The sequence below is a fragment of the Ovis canadensis genome, chromosome 6, assembly GCF_042477335.2.
Source record: "Ovis canadensis isolate MfBH-ARS-UI-01 breed Bighorn chromosome 6, ARS-UI_OviCan_v2, whole genome shotgun sequence".
Taxonomy (NCBI): domain Eukaryota; kingdom Metazoa; phylum Chordata; class Mammalia; order Artiodactyla; family Bovidae; genus Ovis; species Ovis canadensis.
In genome coordinates this window covers 103,244,467-103,265,024 of record NC_091250.1, presented here as the reverse complement: position 1 = coordinate 103,265,024, position 20,558 = coordinate 103,244,467, and the positions used below count along the sequence as shown (strand labels likewise).

At 39.7% G+C, this 20,558-nt stretch overlaps 1 protein-coding gene across 6 annotated transcripts in view; it reads right to left on the bottom strand.

Annotated features, from left to right (window-relative positions):
- The window catches only part of SLC4A4 (solute carrier family 4 member 4), a 370,094-nt gene that overhangs the window by 149,672 nt on the left and 199,864 nt on the right, over nucleotides 1–20,558 (bottom strand). For all 6 annotated transcript variants that reach the window (XM_069594319.1, XM_069594322.1, XM_069594321.1 and 3 more), the window contains exon 7: nucleotides 1,426–1,502. In XM_069594319.1, the coding sequence (XP_069450420.1) occupies nucleotides 1,426–1,502 (77 nt within the window). The remainder of the gene's footprint in view (nucleotides 1–1,425; nucleotides 1,503–20,558) is intronic.

The following is a 20,558-nucleotide window of genomic DNA, read 5'->3' as shown; positions in this document are numbered from 1 at the left end:
AAAGCAGAGTCTCTCTTCTGGGAAACACAGGTAAGTTAAAATGAGAAAGACTACACCAGATTTCAGAGAATCTTCAAAGTTGGCATATTCTGAACTGAACTTGATAAAAGCCAGTATAAGCTTTTGACCTGAGGGGAAAGGTAAGAACAATAATATGAAAAGTGTATTGGATTAGGAGAAACTGGGGACAGGGTTATTCCAAAGCTGGTTAAAAGGAGAATAAAGAAACCAAAGTCACTTTACAAGAAAGAACATAATTTTACCTTTCCAGTACTTTTGGGAATTCATTAAGGTCTGAAAACCTCTGTCTAAAGAGAAACACAGTTGTAAATAAGGTGTCATTGCCTTAGGATTATATAATTGAGGTTTATTTATTTATTCAAGTAGAATTTTCAACCCATTAGCTCAAATTACTCATTTTATTCTTTAACGCAAAGTACAAAAGTGCCGAAGAATTGATGCCTTCCAACTGTGGTGCTGGAGAAGCCTCTTGAGAGTCCTTTGGATAACAAGATCAAACCAGTCAATCATAAAGGAAATCAGTCCTGAATATTCATTGGAAGGACTAATGCTGAAGCTGTTGCTCCAATACTTTGGCCACCTGATGTGAAGAACTGACTCATCTGAAAAGACCCTGATGCTGGGAAAGATTGAAGGCAGAAGGAGAAGGGAATGACAGAGGATGAGATGGTTGGATGGTATCACTGACTCGATGGACATGAGTTTGAGCAAGCTCTGGAAGATGGTGAAGAGAAGCCTGGCGTCCTGCAGTTCATGGGGTCGCAAAGAGCTGCACACCACTGAGGGACTGAACAGCAACAAAGTACAAAATTATACCTAGTCACATTTTTAACTAGTTCAAGTCTAGATACTCACTCAACTAGGAAAACGATCCAGTTTCTATTATATTCTTTTTAAAAGAAAACAAATTGAGGTTCAAAACGTAATTGCTTTTCATTTCAAATGGGGTACTTACCATTTATTTTAACAAGCAAATAGACAGCTAACAAGACTATCATTACCTTTGCCTGAAGTATCCCCCTAAAGTTCACAACAGACAGCATTCCCTAGCCCTTGACAGTTCACCAGAGCACTTTTTTCATAAATTACCTTATTTAAGCACTATAATAAACCTGAGGTAGGAGTTATTATTACTATCTTAAAGCTGAGAGAACTATAGTTTCAATATTTAAGCTGCCCAAGTGAAGACCACTGGACTAAGCTAACTTTTATCTTCTGGATTTCAAATCCCTTCACAAACTGCTTCCTCTTCTTTCCAAGGAAGTGAGGGGGTGGGGGGAAAAAAGCCATCAACACATATTGGTTCATTTGAAGTTAGGAAACCACCATTTCTCATCTCTTCCCAGCATCTTCTAGACACACATTTAGTCTTACACTTTAAAGAAGCAAGAATTCCTGGCTTACCTGGTCCTTCTCTGGTTTATCAGAAATGTCATTCAGGCTGGAAGAAGTCAGGTTCCTGTGGGTCATGGCTGGGCTACCTGTAAAAACAGAAGGGGACCGTAATTAAAGACTTCTCATCAAAAACACAAAGCTTCTGGTTGTCCACTTCATGAATGCTAGTAGATGATGATGGGAATGGTGATGGTGCTTGAGCTGTGTTAGGACTCTCCCGAAGTTTTCCAGAGTTGGAAAGTAAGGTGAGAGAACTAACATGGTTAAACAAAAAATATCTCAAAGACCTTGTTTAAGTCTTCTTTCTCAGCTTTATTTCCAGACAAATTCAGCTTTGAAAGAAAGGTGTAAAACTTATATACGTAAAAATAAATTTACTCCTGGTTTTGGCTTGCCCTTTACATCCTAATCTATCTATTTCTTCGCCTATAGATGTAGGCTCCTTCCTCATTTCAGCAAAGCTGGCCCCAGGACAAAAGGCCTGGACCTCCTCTCTGTCAGCCTCTGCACTCCTTTCTAGGCGCCACCTGCTCTGATCAACCCCCCAAACCAACTGTATTCCATTCTCTGGCTAACATTTTATCAGGAATATTTCTCCTTAGTGGGCATCTGAGCCAGGACCCCTATACTTTTCCTCAGTGTTATCACTGCTCCCCTTACTTCCTGCATTCCCATTTACCAGATTAAAATAAGCATATCCCATCTTCCTCCCTAATATGCCAAACTTCTCATTCAAGTCAAGGGACAGATTCTATCAGGAATACTCCATGAGCAACAAGCTCCCCAACAGTATAGGTACTGTAGATAAAATCCACCGGCAAATCAGCCAGTCACTTCAGATGCAATCACACAAGAACAGACAGGGGCACATCTAGATGAGAGACCATTTTCAAATAAACTGGTTAATCAACAAAATACTGAGCTTTCATTTTGCAGGTGAACTTGAAATTTCTCGGCTTACTAAGCAAAAGAATAACTTTTCAAAGGCAGGGTGTTTGACCCACCCCTGCAAGGTGCTGAGTAATGTATTCCCCATTTAATTCTCAGCGATCTGACTCAGTCTGGTCTTCACACTAAAAGGACAAGGGTTGAAAAACAAGCACCCAAGTTTGAACACAGCTTCATGCTTGCTTCCATGTAATTCTTCAAATCACAGACTTCCATTCCTTCAGGCCAAAACATCACACAAAATTTTACCAAAGATTAAAATCTACTCCTAATAATTTAATGTCTATATAACAGCTACTCTTTAAATAATATAATTGTCTTTAACTACTAGATCAATTTTCTTGAGCTGGCAAAACCAGAATTATTTTCCACTCTGCTGCATTTCATTGAGTAAGCATGGCCTAGATCTCTTAAACCCTTTACCTGGTAGGATGCTTTATTCTAGGAAAATTTAAGCATAGGGCATTTTTCAAAGGAAAGTAACATCTGAAAAACTGCTTTATGAGCACAATTAAAAGAACCTCTTTGAAAGCCACATTTTCTTCTCTGAACCGCATACAAGGTTTCTAGGGTCCATTTAATACAAAAGACACCAGGCACAAACATGAATGCCCCCAAATAATGCTGGGCTAGAAACTAACAGGAATTGATGAGTACATACAATTTTGTACTTTACATTAAAAAACAAAACCAGTTTTTTTTTTTTTTTACTAAATGGGTGAAGATTCTACCTACATAAGCAAAAAAAAAAAAAAAAAAAACAAAAAACTGAACTATTTATTCTTTTTTCCCCTGAACTTTAAACTTTATATTTTGTAGTGGAATATAGCCAATTAACAATACTGTGGTAGTTTCAGGTGAACAGCAAAGGGACTCAGCCACACATATACACACATCCATTCTCCCCTCAAACCCCTCTCCCATCCAGGCTGGCACATAACACTGAGCAGAGTTCCATGTGCTATACAATAGGTCCCTGTTGGTTATCCATTTTAAATATAGCAGTGTGTACATGACCCTCCCAAACTCCCTAACTATCCCTCCCCACTCGGCAACCAAAAGTTCATTTCCTAAGTTTGTGAGTCTCTTTCTGTTTTTTAAGTAAGTTCATTTGTATCATTTCATTTTAGACTACACATATAAGGGAGAAGGCAATGGCACCCCACTCCAGTACTCTTGCCTGGAAAATCCCATGGACGGAGGAGCCTGGTAGGCTGCAGTCCATGGGGTCGCTAAGAGTCAGACACAACTGAGAGACTTCACTTTCACTTTTCACTTTCATGCATTGGAGAAGGAAATGGCAACCCACTCCAGTGTTCTTGCCTGGAGAATCCCAGGGACAGGGGAGCCTGATGGGCTGCCATCTCTGGGGTCGCAGAGTCGGACACGACTGAAGCGACTTAGCAGCAGCAGCAGCATAAGGGATGTCATATGATATTTCTCCTTCTCTATCTGACTGAACTTACATTACTGAATTATATATTGTGAAAGCAATGAAGCCTTAGCAATCCTGTTAAAAGCAGCTTATGTAAATAAATAGGTGTACTGATTTCTAATTATTAAATCAACTGTATATAAGCATGAATATTGAATAAATTTGAAAGCAATTTTTCACTAAGTAATTTAAATTTTCTAGGCAAAATTCTAAATTCATTGATTTACACTGGAAATTCTTCATAAATACTGCAAAGGTACATTTCACCCAAGCACTGTCCTGCTGCTGCTGCTAAGTCACTTCAGTTGTGTCCGATTCTGGGTGACCCCATAGATGGCAAAATCAGAAGCAGACAAGTAAGGTTTCCATTATAATGGTAATCCTGACTGACGTTACAACTTTCCCAAGAAAGCTCATATACTGCCGCATTTCTCTTGTTTCTGAAAGACAGTTACAGGATAGCTATCTGTATTTGTATTATATTGTGTGTGTCGGGGGGGGGGTACATAGAAAAGGCATAGGAACAAGGGAGATGCAGGAACCAGATGCGGAAGAAGAGGCCACTGTTAGAAACAATCACATCCATTGTCCCTCCCAACTTTATCTGGTTCTCATTAATAAAAGTATTATTAACAGTTTCACTGATGTTTAACTTTGTAATATACTGAAAGAATTCAGAAGTCAACAATTCTAGGTAAACCTTAAGCAAGATGATCAGCATTCTTGCACCTTTCCCACCTCCCTCCCTAGTAAACTCTCCACCTCTACCCTTTACAACACCCTGAACTAAAGACAAAGGCTTCCTAAGGTTCCAACTCAGTAGTTCCCAAAGTATGGTCCCCAGACCAGCAATAGCAGCATCATCTGAGCACGTATGAGAAATGCAAATTCTTGTGACTCACCCCAGACCAATCATATCAAATGCTGGGTATGGGGCCAAGCAAGGTGGGTTTTACCAAACCTTTGAAATGATTTTGAAGTAAGTGAAAGCTGGAGAACCACTACTCTAAATAAACCAGTTTCTTAACCACAGGGTGTGTCCTAGTTGGAACTGAACTGCATGAAACATACATAAATTGAAGTAGCAAAAGAGGCAGATCTGATAACCTTGTCCTCCTCCAAGCCACTGCTCAAAACCGTCCCATCTCAAGCAAATCATGGAGTTAGCTTCTTTGCCACATAAACACACACAAAAAGGACTGTACACAGCCTTTCCTCTAAATCTTCACCTGCACAATCAATAGGCTTCCCTGGTAGCTCAGATGGTAAAGAATCTGCCTGCAGTGCAGGAGACCTGGGTTCAGTCCCTGATTTGCGAAGATCTCATGGAGAAGGATATCATAGAGGAAGATGAGAAGGCTGAATCACATCACCGATGCAATGGGCATGAACTTGGGCAAACTTTGGGAGATGGTGAGGTACAGGGAGGCCTAGCATGCTGCAGTCCAGGGGGTCACAAAGAATCAGACATGACTGAAGTGACTTGAGCACGCACACATTCAATGAATAACTTTGTTATCAGAATTCACTATTTAATCAGCCTTTTCCAGAAACACATCACCCAAATCAAAGAAGGCAAGGACAAGAGATTACAAACCAGATTATACCTGGGAATCAGAAATTTCCGTGTGGCACTTTAGCAAACCTGGGAAACTTACACAAAGAGCCCCTAACAATGTTCTATCATGGATAATTTGTACCCAATAGTCAATAAGACACACTGTCAGGCTAAGTCAGTGTTTTCTAGAGTTTTGGCCTATAATGTAAACTCAATATACTGCAATATTGAGGGAGTGGGGGTAGCAGAAACAAATGTCATTGTGAATCAAAAAGGTGAAATAGAAATGTACCCAAAAGTATGCTACTTCTTGTGTAGGTAAAGATTCATCTACTCAGAGCAGCAGAGAATGCAGTGGTTGGATAGTATCACCGACTCAACAGACATGAATTTGAGCCAACTCTGATAGTGGAGGACAGAGGAGCCTGGTATGCTGCAGTCCATGGGATTGCAAAGAGATGAACACAACTTAGCAACTAAACAATAACAACCACTAGTAGGCCTTTTCTTTCTAATACACAGGGCACATGAATGTTTTATACCTGCTCTTGGTCTAAAGCAATTTTGTTTTTTCAAATCTAATTTTTACAACAGAAAAAGAAGAACCAGCCTTGAGTGAATAATCATAATGCTTTCCATATCATTGTATTTTGGCCATAAGAAAAAGAAAGCTTGGAGGAGCACATTTTCAAGCAGTTTCACACAATTGAAAACAATTTCATTTTCAAAGTACCCACTTGGCAGGTACATACTGTCTTCTATAAAAATTAATTACATTCTGTACAAAGTTTGAAAAACATTGTTATTCTTTCGCACACATGTAGCAATTCATAAAGTCCTTCGCAACTGTACCTGTTAGATACTATAAAAAGAGGTAGGAGAATGTACAGCATAGAAAAATGATGATACTTATATGTGTACATGTTAAGTAAAAATGTAAATATGTATGTGATGCAATGACACATAAACTGACCTCCCCATCTCATACCTTCATAATGAGACTACAGGATATATTCTCTGTACACCTCACTGACTCACTGATACTTTTTCCCCCTATGTTGACATAACAAATCTACTTTAAGATGTGTATATCTAAGATTAAGGGTCAACAAATCTTTCTGAGCACTAAGTAGTTTAATTTACATTATCTTACTTAATCCTCAGATAAACACTCTGAGATCAGTATCATTATTACCCCTTACACATAAACAAAATGAACTTCAAGTTCATGTTCACACAGCAAGTGCCAATTTAAATCCAGATCTCTTAATAACAATTCAGGGGTGTTGGGGGGGTGGGATTGGTCTCTCTATGTTATTTACATAAATAAACATATAAACTTCATCGTTTCTAATGAAGAGAAAATATAATGTACAACCACAAAAGATATATCCTATTTCTACGGCAATTATGTGCAATATAAAATCACCAAGGAGGTTTAAGCCAAAAATGTTCTTGGTTTCAAAAATGGAGTCTGCATTTCTTTACTTTTTCATTTTCATAAACTAAAGGAGAAAAATGTTCAACTCAGCTACTCTGCTTGCCACAGTGATTGAATAGTAGCTCAAAACCACAGCCCTGTGAAAAAGGAGAAAGGTACTAAAAGCAATAGCAAAGTAATTATAAAAGCAGTAATGCTACACACTTCTGAATGTCCGAATTCACAGTCATAACCAAGTATCTGTAAGATTCCACAATGAACATACAGCCAATTCTCCACTATTTCCATACTGGTTTCCCACCTTTCAAGAAATTGCAATTTCTTCCTATTTCAACCACTAAGAACAGGAATATAACAGGACAGGGATAATAAATCTGTTGAGATATAACAAGTTTGACTGAGAAATCATTCTAGAAGCAATGGTTGCGATAAGCTTGAATTCTGTCAAATCAGTTTCTTAGTCTTCCATGGCAACAGACCACCAAGAGCTGTCCCCACCAAAAGTAATTTTAAAAAAAGCATGTTATCAAGACCTCCAACCCATTCTCAGTGCCCACCTCCAAATAAAATGCAGAAACATTTAAAATAGAAATATGAGACTAAAGAAAGTTTAAAACTTTATCAGTAAGAGCTCTTTGAAAGAATCTCATAACTAATAGAAAATCAGTTTGGATATTTTTGCTTGTATAATTTTTAATTATTTTGTTTTATTTAGAGGATTTCTGTTGTTTGCTCATGATTTAATATCATGTAAACTCCAAGAACGCAAAGCCAAGGCCTTTGGTTTGTCTTGTTCACAGCTACAGCCCCAGAGCTTGGCACCAGTGGCACTAAATAAATACTTGTGAATGAATGAACAATAGCAACTGGGTATCACTTTACTTCCATTTGGAGTTACTACTATAAACACTACTGTTCAAAGTCTATTTCTTATGGAGGGAGATGCAATGTGCAGACTCCAAGAAACTTCAGACTTGGAAAGCCTTAGAGTAAATAAGGAAGAAGTTTGTAGCTGGCCCAGAACTAACGGAATGGAAAGACACTGCCAAACTGGCTAAACGCCTGTCAGTCAGCAGTAGAAACAGAGGTAAGAAGCAACAAATGTGAGAAAGAGACATCCTGTGTGCAGGAAGAATCAGGTGAGAATGAGGGGAGACATAAGGGAAGGTGTCAGGACCTCACTGAAAGGAAAGGACAGCCTTGGGTAGAGAAAAGTCTGGGGAACAGATACAGAATGAGGTTGGTTTGGAAAGTTAAAGCAAATTTGGAGGAAGGAAGAAGACATCAAAAGATCCAGATAACTATGGAAGTATGTGAGCCAAGTTCTAGCCAAAAGCTGGAGTCATCCCTAACGTGTGGGGCAAGGATGACGGAGAAGACATCCTTACAGAGAGAAATGGAAGAAAGCAGAAGCAGAGGCAGTGCAAACACAAAGACTATTCTCTGTTTTAAAGACCAATCTCTATCTTTTTGAGATCTCTGCTGTCTACAGGCCCCTTGATAATCTACCCACCCTCAACTTCTTTGACCCTATTTTCTGTGTTTTTGAATTTTCTGAACTACTCTGTTGGCTTTTCCCAAGATTCAGTGTTAGGGCTTCAACATCTCTATGTTGAATACACAGCCTTCATTTCTTCTAAGTCTTTTTAAATTTCAACCAGCAAAAGCAAAATGCTCTCACCAGAGTGACTCCCATTCGCAATCCAATGATATTGCATTGGATATTTAATTTTTATTATGATCTAAAATAAAAATTAAATATTTATTATGATCTAAAATGGCTTCCCTGGTGGCTCAGAAGGTAAAGAGTCCGCCTGCAGTGCAGGAGACCCGGGTTTGATCTCTGAGTCGGGAAGATGTCCTGAAGAAGGAAATGGCAACCCACTCCAGTATTCTTGCCTGAAAAACCCCATGGACGGAGAAGCCTGGCAGGCTACAGTCCATGAGTTCGCAAAGAGTCAGACACGACTGAGCAACTTCACTTTATGACCTAAAATAGGTAGTTAAATTTTTTTAAAGGCATTTCATTCTCTTTCTGTGCACACACAATATACACGTGACATTTGAAAAATCTCTAATCAGCTGCGGAAACATTCAGAAACAAACAAGGACTAAAAGACTTACTGAAATAGGAAAGTCCCCATAAAGGACTTCAGGGCATCTGTGGTCCCTGTGATTACATATAGTATTTGTAATTCTTTGTGTCAGCTGCACATGTGTGCATGCACACACACAAACATAAAACCATGAACCAAAAGTTACCCTGTACAAAGAATATAAGTGGAAGCATAGAAAATAATTTGTTACCTTATCTCATGAAAGTAGAAAAAGAAAAGAACAGTGATGTCAACAAGACTATGCTATTTAGTAATAGGGTAAGTTAGAAAGATAGATGGAAGATTAAGAAACAAGGAAAGGAATATCTCACTATCTTCATGACCCAAAGCGATTTTACTAAATACTCTCTCATCAGGTTGAGAACCTGCGATAGGTCTCCAAAGCCACAGTATTCCAAGCACACATAACAGAGTCGGATTTCCTAATTTGGACTCTCTTATATCTGTATGTTGATACTGCATCCAAGACATAGTAAAAATTTCACTAATTAATCGAGAAGTTCTCTGAATTGATGAAGTGTCTAAATTTAAAACAATTTAAGAAAGCTACCAATTCAACTTAGTATATGACTTGGTAAATGAGTTTATCCTTCTCCCTTCCTAGATAGTTTTAAAATAACAGATTAAAAACAAAAAATTATAAAATCACATCAATTTAATAAATTAATAGACAACCAACAGAGACAAGAGACTTCAAAAACTTTCTAGAAGCAAAAGAATAGGTAAGTGTATTAGAACCTGAGAGAGGATCAAGAGGGAGGGGGAAAAAAAGAGTATTAGAACTTGATACTATTTGTGCTACATAGAAACTACAGTGTGAAATATGTGCAGAAAGTCGTGGAGTCAAAAAAGAGATCTTCCATGAAAAACACTGAAGAAGCTCCACACTGGAAGAGGCCAAGTCCAATGGAGGCCCAAGTAAGATGCAAGCAGAAAGGGATGAGTTCATGGAAAGTCACTGCACCAAAATTTGCCACCATCCCAGTGGGTGCACACCCAGAAGCTGAGGCATTTACACTACAGGGTTCGTTGCTGAAGTGGGATTTAGAACAGGCCAGACAATCAGAGCAGGAGTTTGTACCTCATAGCAAAATCTTCTGATTTCTAGAATTCAGGATGACAGGATGACATTTCCTACTCACTCTAAAACAAATCCTCTTTCAGTTCAGTTCGGTTACTCAGTCGTCTCAGATTCTGTGCTACCCCATGGACTGCAGCAGGCCAGGCCTCCCTGTCCTTCACCATCTCCTGGAGCTTGCTCAAACTCATGTCCATCGAGTCGGTGATGCCATCCAACCATCTCATCTTCTGTCATCCCCTTTTCCGCCTGCCTTCAATCTTTCCCAGCATCAGGGTCTTTTCTAATGAGTCAGTTCTTTGCATCAGGTGGCCAAAGTATCGGAGCTTCACCTTCAGCATCAGTCCTTCCAGTGAGTATTCAGGACTGATTTCCTTTAGCACTGATACAAATCCTGAATACAAATCCTCTTACTTGAATACAAATGAACAATTGTGAATTATCAGATATATGAGAGGAAGCACAAGACTGAACACATACACAACCAAAACACAACTTCAATAAAAGAAATATAATTTAGAAAACTTAAATAAAGATCCTTACTAGTTTGCAAGAGATTTGAGAAGATACTGTATCCATGAAATGTGGACAGAATGCTATAAAAAATAGAGAAGGAAAATGCTTTACAGTTATAATAATTTTCAAGACTACATGTGATAGTAATAAATGTATATGGGCTTCCCAGGGGGCACAGTGGTAAAGAACCCCCTACCAATGCAAGAGATGCAAGAGATGTGGGTTTGACCCCTGGGTCAGGAATAAACCCTGAAGAAGGACATGGCAACATACTCCAGTATTCTTGCCTGGAGAATCCCATGGACAGAAGAGCCTGGTGGGCTACCGTCCATGGAGTTGCAGAGACTCGGACACAAGAAGCGACTTAGCATAGCATATGGGTTAGAAAATAAAATCAAGCGAATCTTCTGAAAAAGTAATGGTCAAGGGGGCAAAGATGCAGAAAACAGGAGAGTATAGAGTATCAATCCATGAAGGCCAATTAGAAAGACATATTAAAGAGTCCTACTAAGCCGGAACAAGGAAAATGAAAAAGAAAATGCTATTACAGGAATATCCTACAGCTAAATTAAGGACACATTTCCTCAATCACAAAGGTCCCTAGAGAAAGTAAACAAAACAAACCACATACACACAATCCACCACTGTATGTAAATAAATCATTAGGAAACTTCACAACACTGAAAGTGAAGCGAATACCCTAAAATTTTCTATCTAGAGAGAAAAGTAGTAAGAACTGCACTTGGAATTCTCTTAAGCAACACAAAAACAGAAGAAGAGAATGAAACTATGTTTTCAGAGCTCTGGAAGAAATATTATTTTCAACCTTCAACTGTATACTCATCTAAACTATCAATCAAGTGTGAAAAAACAATAAGGAAACTTTCGATCAGAAAAAAAAAAAAAAAGAAAACCAAACAAACTGTCAACCTTTATACGCCCTTTCATACAAAGTTATCTGAAATGTGGATTTGCCAAAATGAAAAAACAAAGAAAAAGAGATGGATGGTCTCCAATTTAGGAGAGGAATGACAGTAAATGCTAGAACAGAAGCTGTGCAGCAGGTCTCGGGGCAGCGGTATCTTAAGACGCAGGCAAAGAGAGCAGAGAAGAGAGGAGACAGCAAGGAGGGAGAGCCCAGTGAGAATGAAGCAGCCACAGGGTTTATCCGGGCCCTTCAGATATTGAAAGAGCTTGAGGATACAGTAACAATAGGCAATTTGAAAATATACAATTTAAAACTGCAGGTAAAAGAAAAAAAAAAACTGTACAAGAAAGAAAATGTAATTATAAACCACAGCATAGCTTTAAAGTACATTCCTATTGTCATAATAATGTAAGTATATTTATGAATTTCTGACTTTAACATCAACTGACAGAAAAAGAACAAATGTATTTATAGATAAAGACAAGGATGTAAATCTAACCAATATTGACAATAAAAGGGCTTCCCTGGTGGCTCAGATGGTAAAGAGTCTGCCTGCAATGCAGGAGACCCAGTTTGATCCCTGGGTCAGGAAGATCCCCTGGAGAAGGGAATGGCAACCCACTCCAGTATTCTTGTTTGGAAAATCCCATGGATGTAGCTGCCTGGAGGGCTACAGTCCATGGACTCACAATGAGTCGGACATGCCTGAGTGACCTTCACATATTGACAATAAATAGAAGTACCAACGACAGAAATCCAGAAGTAAAAGTGAGGAGAGGGCCAAGGAAGAGCAGGAAACTAATATCCTTTACCGACAAACTGCTGCTTAGTCACTCAGTCGTATCCGACTCTCAGCAACCCCAAGGACTCTAGCCTGCCAGGCTCCTCTGTCCATGGACCTTTCCAGGCAAGAATTATGGAATGGGTTGCCGTTCCTTTCTTCAAGGGATCATCCTGACCCAGGGATCACACTCATATCTCTTGCTTCTCCTGCACTGGCAAGAGGATTCTTTACTACTGAGCCACCTGGGAAGCACAAGATCTTTTGAAAAAATAAAAATAGGAATTAATAGGAAATATCTAAGATTGATAAGTCAGAAATAGCAAGATAAGCTTATGATATAAAGATAAAAAGATAACCATGACAAAGCTGAAAGAAAATAGAAACAATTAAAAGTGATTGCTACAAGGGCAGGCAGGGTCTGGAAATAGGGAAGACAATACAAAGGAGCTTGTTTCTCATTAGAAGTCCTCTGTTTACTTCAATTTCATGATTATTTACACATAGTACTTTAATAAAAAATCTTAATACATATGTTTATGCACCATATGATAGTGTTAATTAAATCTACTTTTATTATTTTGAAATACCTGAGATTAAGTTGTCTATTGATTAGCAGACAATCTTGGGAGTTCTAATTAAGTCAAATTTCTAATATAAACATGGAGATCATGAAGAGTTTAAAATCAATTTTTTTCTTTATTTTTTGGCCATGTCGCAAGAAATATGGGATCTTAGTTCCCTGACTAGAGATCAAACCTGCAGCCCCCTGCATTGGAAGCAGAGTCTTAACCACTGGACTGCCAGGGAAGTCCCTAAATCCATTTTTAAGTAGCTTCAAGATGCTCCATGGAGTGATATGTACATTATTTTTAAAATGATGACAAGGGAAATTTTTCCTGGAGGCTCTATCGGAATTATCAAAGATTCGTATCAATAGCTTTAGTCAACAAAAGGCCTTATATCCAAAATGTCTATGAAGGAAGAAAAAAAAGTATGTGCAGAAAAGCAAGCCATTTAACACAGTCCTACATCTGCAGACAAACAAATATATAGATACGGATGTCAATATCAATGATGATATAGATATAGTTTATTAGTATTATATATAGACATAGATACAGATATAAAACTTTAAAAGAGCAACAGGCACATTATCTGGGCTTCCAGCTACAAACACAACTCCTCCTAACCACTCTTGATTTATGGCTCACAAAACGTGACCTGGAGAAAAGCCTCGTGCAGTAACTCCTCCTGATACATATCCAACTAGTTGATACACATTGGGCAATCGGTGATCACAGGTCATACTCAAGTCAGAAAGCAGCCTCCAGGAAAGAAAGGAACAAGGACTTTTGGGCCCATCATGCCCCTATCACATACATGGCCCCAAGTGTTTGCGTGAGAGCAAAAAGGCACAGGGTGTAACAGAGGAGATCAAAGGCACAGGGCGTAACAGAGGAGAACAAATCTGACTCCATATTGGATCTATTCCTTTAGCTCGAACCTTTCCTGCTCTGTGGTTTGTGCTTCGTCATGCTGGCTCTGCACTTTCGTCTAGTCAAACAGTAAAAGAATGCTACCTATATCCTGAAATATACGTAATAGCAATGGCAAAGTTCGGCCTCCCAGGCCGGACCTTCAGAAACGTAATGCTTTTCATTCCTATAGAGAGAAAATTAGCAGAACAGAAAACAACACTTGTCTTGTTGAAGGTTTACAGGGACATCATGACCAGATCCTCCATGGATAGCTGTAAGAACAAAAGATTATCACATTCCATCCGGGGTCTGGTGGGCAAAAAACCCACCACACCCTCTCCCTCTTCAGTATAAAAGAAGCTTGAATTCTAACTCAGGCTTTTCAGGTGGCGCTAGTGGTAAAGAACCTGCCTGTCAATGCAAGAAACTTAAGAGATGCAGGTTCCATCCCTGGGTTGGGAAGATCCTCGGGAGAAGGAAAAGGCAACCCACTCCAGTATTCTTGCCTGGAGAATATCATGGACAGAGGAGCCTGGTGGGCTGTAGTCCATGGGGTCGCAAAGGGTCAGACACGACTGAAGTAACTTAGCACATAAGATGGTTTTCGGAAGACTGGTCTGCCATCTTCTTGGTTAGCTGGCTTTCTGAATAAAGTTGCTCTCCCTTGCCCCAGTTCCTTGTCTCTCAATTTATCAGTCTGTCATACACCAAGCAATATTAACTTGAACTTGGTAACAGGTCCAAGCCAACAACCTTCCCAGTGTATGCTGGCTCGTATACTTGTTTTCTCTGCCTTGGAGAGGTTTATTATACAATTTAGCCAAAGTGACATCTAGGTTCCAAATGATGAAATAGCTTTGAGGCCTCAAGGGATCCCAGGGTTACTCTGGGGAATTCTGGTCAGAACTAACACGGGCTTAGGATTTCCTTCGTATTGGAAAGCTCAAGTTGAACTGAATGCCCAGTTGATACTGTTTCACTTCTAAATCTCATCTAGTCATCTTGTTCTAAGAAATCCCAAGGCTGAGAGTCTTCAACTCCAAGACACAGACCTATGTGACATGGACTGCCACGGCCATGGTTTTTCTGGCTGGTGGGTGAGGTGTACAGAGTGGTTAACTCACACCTCATCTCTCTCAGATAAACCTAGTGGGTCCATGAGGAGAAATATAAAAGGAATACAAGGAATAAATCATATCAGCCTGAAACGATGGAAAGAAGTCAAAGGTAGAGTAAGAAAAGATTATAAAATGAAATAGTAATCCCCTATAGAATTGCTGTAAGGATTAAGCGTACAGCAGAAAACTAACACAGCACTGTAAAGCAATTATACTCCAATCAAAAGAAAGGATTAAGCAAGGAAATGCATGAGCAAGCGTCCTACACAGATGTTCAATAAATGTTAGTTTCTTCTCTTTCCTTTTGGCCTATAATCATAAGCGTAAATCCCCTATGAAATCAAGATCCTTAGAACATGAACTACAATTGCCAGGGTTAGGACCCTACCATTTGTCATTTTCCAGCCTAAGGCAGGGTATCCAAAGAACTAAGAGGTTGTAGCTGGAGGTTAAAAGCATCTGAGTTGAGTCAAGAGATGAGGACTGAGGCCCAAATGTAGGTGTCACTCATCACACAGAGGGTATGTAGTGACTTCTGGTAAACCAAAGTTAGAGCACTCTGTCTATGGGGTCACACAGGGTCGGACATGACTGAAGTGACTTAGCAGCAGCAGCAGCAAAAGTGTTATGATGTCTCCCTGAGCGCAGAGGCCATTAGTAATCATTTACTTGAGGAACTTATGCAGCATGTACCTAACTTACTTAGCTGTGCCCCATCATGCTGAAAGGAAGTTCTTTAGGTAACCACTAATGTTTTCAAAGGACACCTTGGTCTCCTTGGAACCACAGGTTCCATCTAGCACCTGTCATTCTGAATTGAGGGTAATATACGCCTTTCTCTGTTTCTTCCTGAAGTGGTATGGAGGGTGATTTGGGTACGAAAACAGACAGTGATAAAATATATGAAGGCTTGCTGTATTGTGTGATGTGCTAAGTCATTTCAGTTGTTATATGAAGCCTTGATCAACAACAACAAAAAGATGCAGAGACTCTAAGAATACTTCACTGGGTCTAGTTAAGATGTTTAAAGATTGCTTAAATCAGAGGGCAAAGGTACTTTCTAGAAAATCTACTTTCTGCTGAACCAAGATAAAACGGGAAAAAAAGCAGAGGATGAGGAAAAAAAAAAAAAACTCATGTCAGTGATAACTTGAATCAGTATCAAAAAGTCAGCTTCAGAAATTCCTCCAACAGAGTACTACTGGAAATTTCTCACTGTTATACATGTCTCTTACACGGAAATAATACAGAAAGCACAATAAGGTTAAATGCCCCACAGGATAGATATTCTGCAATGCTGGCTATGTTATTAGAGATGCAACTCAAGAGAAATCACAGAGATAAAGGACACTGAGAACATAAACCAGCTTCTCTCCCATGTCTGGGAGATATGTCTTCCATGTCTTTTTCTCCTATAACAACACATATCTAATATCCTAAGGTCTGTTTATCTACTTTTGATGACAAGGAACTTGGCACTTAATGAAGCAATCTATTCTATTGTAATAAAACTCATTCTTACATTCAGTAAAACATCTGATTTCTCAGGTTAGCAGTAGCATCTGGATGGACCAAGAGACAATATGTGCCAATCAAAGCACACACATGCTAAGAAACAGCTGGATTTCATTTAAACACACAGAACTTCCTAGAGATAATGTACAGTCTCACATGTCCCTAGACTTAACCAAGCATTTTCATAAGGGTAAAGCCCTCGCTTTGTCCTTTACGTTTCCTAACACTGGGGACTTGATCCCTGCAGCCTTCATTCCCTCCCAAGAAGCTGGTAAACAAAGGTCCCTTAATGAGAAAACCCTGTATCCTCATACAAGAGGGATGGATCTCTATCCTTGTCAACAGGGACTGAACCTGGATCAAGTTATCAATCCTTCTTAAAAATCACTGACTTTCATGAATCATTGAATCATGAAGATAAAAACTACACTCAAATCCTAAAACAACAATCTAAAACACTGTTGTTGTTCATGTCCTACTCTTTGCAACCCCACAGATTGCAGCATCCCAGGCTCCTCTGTCCTTCACTATCTCCTGGAGTTTGCTCAAATTCATGTCCGACCCATTCATATAGGGTTGGTGATGCTATCTAAACATCTCATCTTCTACCGCTTCCTTTTCCTTTTGCCTTCAATCTCTCCCAGGAGTCCAAATAATATCTTATTCCCTAAAATGTTTCTGGTTCTGTTCTTTGAAGCAGTAAAGTCTACCTTCCTCTACGTGTTTGTATTAAGCCCAACTCATGAAATGACCAAATTGCCCTTTCTCTGATTCCTCTCATCCATACCCTGATGGCCGAGGAAGATTCCTCATTATCTGATCACTTCCCCCAAAATCTCTAGATTCTCATTCTCTACCTTCAGACATGATCCACCCTTCTCCACAAGCATTTCCAACTTTATTCAAGAGAACCAGCTTAGCACCAATATCACTCTCCCCTTGGCAAAAGCAGGTCTAGTGAGTAGGTCTGCAAAGTAGGTGTCTGCCTTGTTCAATATATTTTCCCAGGACTAGCTGAGCACCAGCCAAGAGAGGTACTTAAAACTATTTAAGTGAATGAATGGACTATTTTTTTTTAAATTAATATAACACCCCAAAACTGTATCACTGCAACTGAACATAACAAAATTATCACCACTAAAGGGGAAGTGTTAGTCGCTCAGTCATGTCCAACTCTTTGTAACTCCATTGACTGTAGCCTGCCAGTCTCCTCTCTCCATGAAATTCTCTAGCAAGAATACTTGAATGGGTTGCCATTCCCTTCTTCAGGGGATCTTCCCAATCCAAGGACTGAATCCAAGTCTCCTGCATTGCAGACGGATGCTTTACCATCTAAAGTACCAGTGAAGTACCAAAGGGGATGGGACACGCTGAATCCAAGATGATAACAATTATTCTTACAAAGATAATAGTCACAGCTATCACCAAAATCATTAAGAATGATCATAACAACCTACACAGCCTAAGCCTCTAGATGGTTAAAAGGATACGCCACTTTCTTATAGGCTCAAAGCACTTTCCTAGAAACACAGATAGAAATGATTCAAAGATGTCTTTTGGAAACTGGGGAAATGACTCAATCTTGACACAGCAATTCCTAAAATCCAGACCCCAGCTTAGGAACATGCTACAAGAATCTATTTTTAAAGGAAGATTTTTATTAAGGGAAAATTTTGTCATTATAATTGGATTTCTCCTGCTCTTTCTCCTCAAAAAGGATACTGATATTAGTCTCTCCACTATATGCACCTCACGAGACTGTTCTTTGATTTGTAACCATGGTTACTACTTGCAGAACCCATCATAGTGTACGGCTCTTTTTGAAGCAAAAGCTGATCATGGCCCGTAATAGTCTATGTGCTCCAGATGCTTCCTGGAGTTAATAAGAATGGGCCTGAGAAAACACAACCATCCCAGCAAATTATACTTTTGAATGCTGCCTTGTTACCCCTCATTGAGAAACACCAAGAATTTCATTTTCTGATTTGAAACAACAAAACCGAGTCATCAGTGTCCACATCTCTTATTAGCAGACAAGAGCACTATCGGTGGCTAAAAGCAGAGAGATTTGAGGGCACAGAGCACAAGCAGAGAGGGAAATAGAAAAGAACTATGTCATCCGGAGTCCACACACCTGAGTTCAAACCCTGGTCCCCCTCTTACCATGTGATCTCAAACACTCCCTGCCAGACAGGCAAGGTCAGAGCAAAAGAACCACCTCAGATTCTCATGGCTTAAAACAAAGGTCATTTATTTCTCCCTTATAATAATAATGTCCAGATGGATTTTCTGGGGTTTCTGTTCTACATCTCTGTCCTTAGGCCAGGACCTAAATGCAAAGAGCAGTCCTCACAAGACACACTGCTTGTTTGAAAGAAAAGAAACTCATAAAACATGTATTGACTCTCACAGCTTTCCCTGGGAATGATATCCATCACTTCTGTTCATGCTCCACTGACCAAAGCAAATCATGTGGTCACACCTAACTTCATGTGGGTGAGCAAGAGAGCATTCTTACATGCCCAGAAAAAAAAAAAAAAAGAGCTGCAGCAGTTGTGAACAGCCCTAAAGCACCATGTAAGCATAAGTATGTAACCTCAGTCGTGTCTGACTCTTTGGGACCCCACGGACTGTAGCCCACCAGGCTCCTCTGTCCATGGGATTCTCCAGACAAAAATACTGGAGTGGGTTGCCATTCCCTTCTCCAGGGATCTTCCCAACCCAGGGATTGAACCCAGGTCTCCTGTATCACAGGCAGATTCTTTACCAGCTGAGCCACCAGGGAAGCCCTGACCTCACTGAGCCTCAGCAATTTCATCTATAACAAGGCTCAGGGATGCTTACATCATAGAATATTTGATAGGGATGGCATTTGGTTGAATAACTGATGGCTGGTAATAGTTCTAGTTACTTTGGTACTGGTATCTCAACCATGGATAGAATGATCTAGTCAGACAGAAATGGATGTCCTAGCCAAGGAATCGAATTCTCAAATTCTACTACTATTAGCAGTCACAAAAAGGCAGCAGCACTTTCCATGCCAGTAAAGCTGGTGAGCTGGGGATGATTTGAAGACTATGATCCAACACATTCGAAATAATCATTCTTGCTCTACTGCTGCTGCTAAGTCATGTCAGTCATGTTCGACTCTGTGCGACCCCATAGATGGCAGCCCATTAGGCTCCCCCGTCCCTGGAATTCTCCAGGCCAGAACACTGGAGTGGGTTGCCATTTCCTTCTCCAATGCATGAAAGTGAAAAGTGTAAGTGAAGTTGCTCAGTCATGTCCAACTCTGAGCGACCCCATGGAGTGCAGCCTACCAGGCTCCTCCGTCCACAGGATTTTCCAGGCAAGAGTGCTGGAGTGGGGTGCCAGTGCCTTGCTCTAGATTTGCACATTATCTCTCATTTCAGTCTTTCCTCCCATTTTCAGGGTTCAATTAATCAACAAATGATTCACAAAGTGTTGTGTGTCAGGTATTATACACTAGCCACTGAGTTAGAAGCGAACCAGAGTTTTTCTTTCCAAAAGAACCAATTTAGGTAACAAGAATCCCCATTTATGTTCTAGAAACAGCCCACACACTATCAGCATCTGTCATCAAAAGAAAAAAAAATTAAAGAAAACTAAATCACACAAACAAGGAAATGTAGATGAATTTGAAAAGACTACCCAACAGTCAAAAACTAAAATGGAAAAAAGAGAAAGTTTGCCTCAGGTAAATAGATTCTGTACATTCTAGGTAAGTAGATGGTACAGTTATTCTATTTCCTTTCTTACTTGTTTTCAGACTAAGCTCTTAAAGATGATGAGAGCCCATCTTGTCCATATAAACCTAATGGGGCAAAAGAGATACAAGTGTGACTGATAGTACATGATCTGCAAATAATGTACCCACAACAAGATGTGGGTAGATGAGTCCAGTACAACATTTACTAAACATCTACTAAGTGTGCAACGCTGTGCTTTGCAGAGAAGACTCAAAGATGAGTGAGATGTGGTTCAGGCTCTTTGAGCACTCTGCCAACCATGAAGGAAGCATATTTGTGCTATGGTGTGGTGATAAAATAATGGCTGGGAGAATGAGCGCAGAAATGGAGAGGCACATGGGTGGGAGGGAAGGAAAGGAAAGAAATGAAAAAGAGACTCCTGGAGGAAATAAGAACTCCAAGGATCAATTAAATGCATTCAGTCACGTGGGAGAAGTTGCAACAGCATGAATAAGG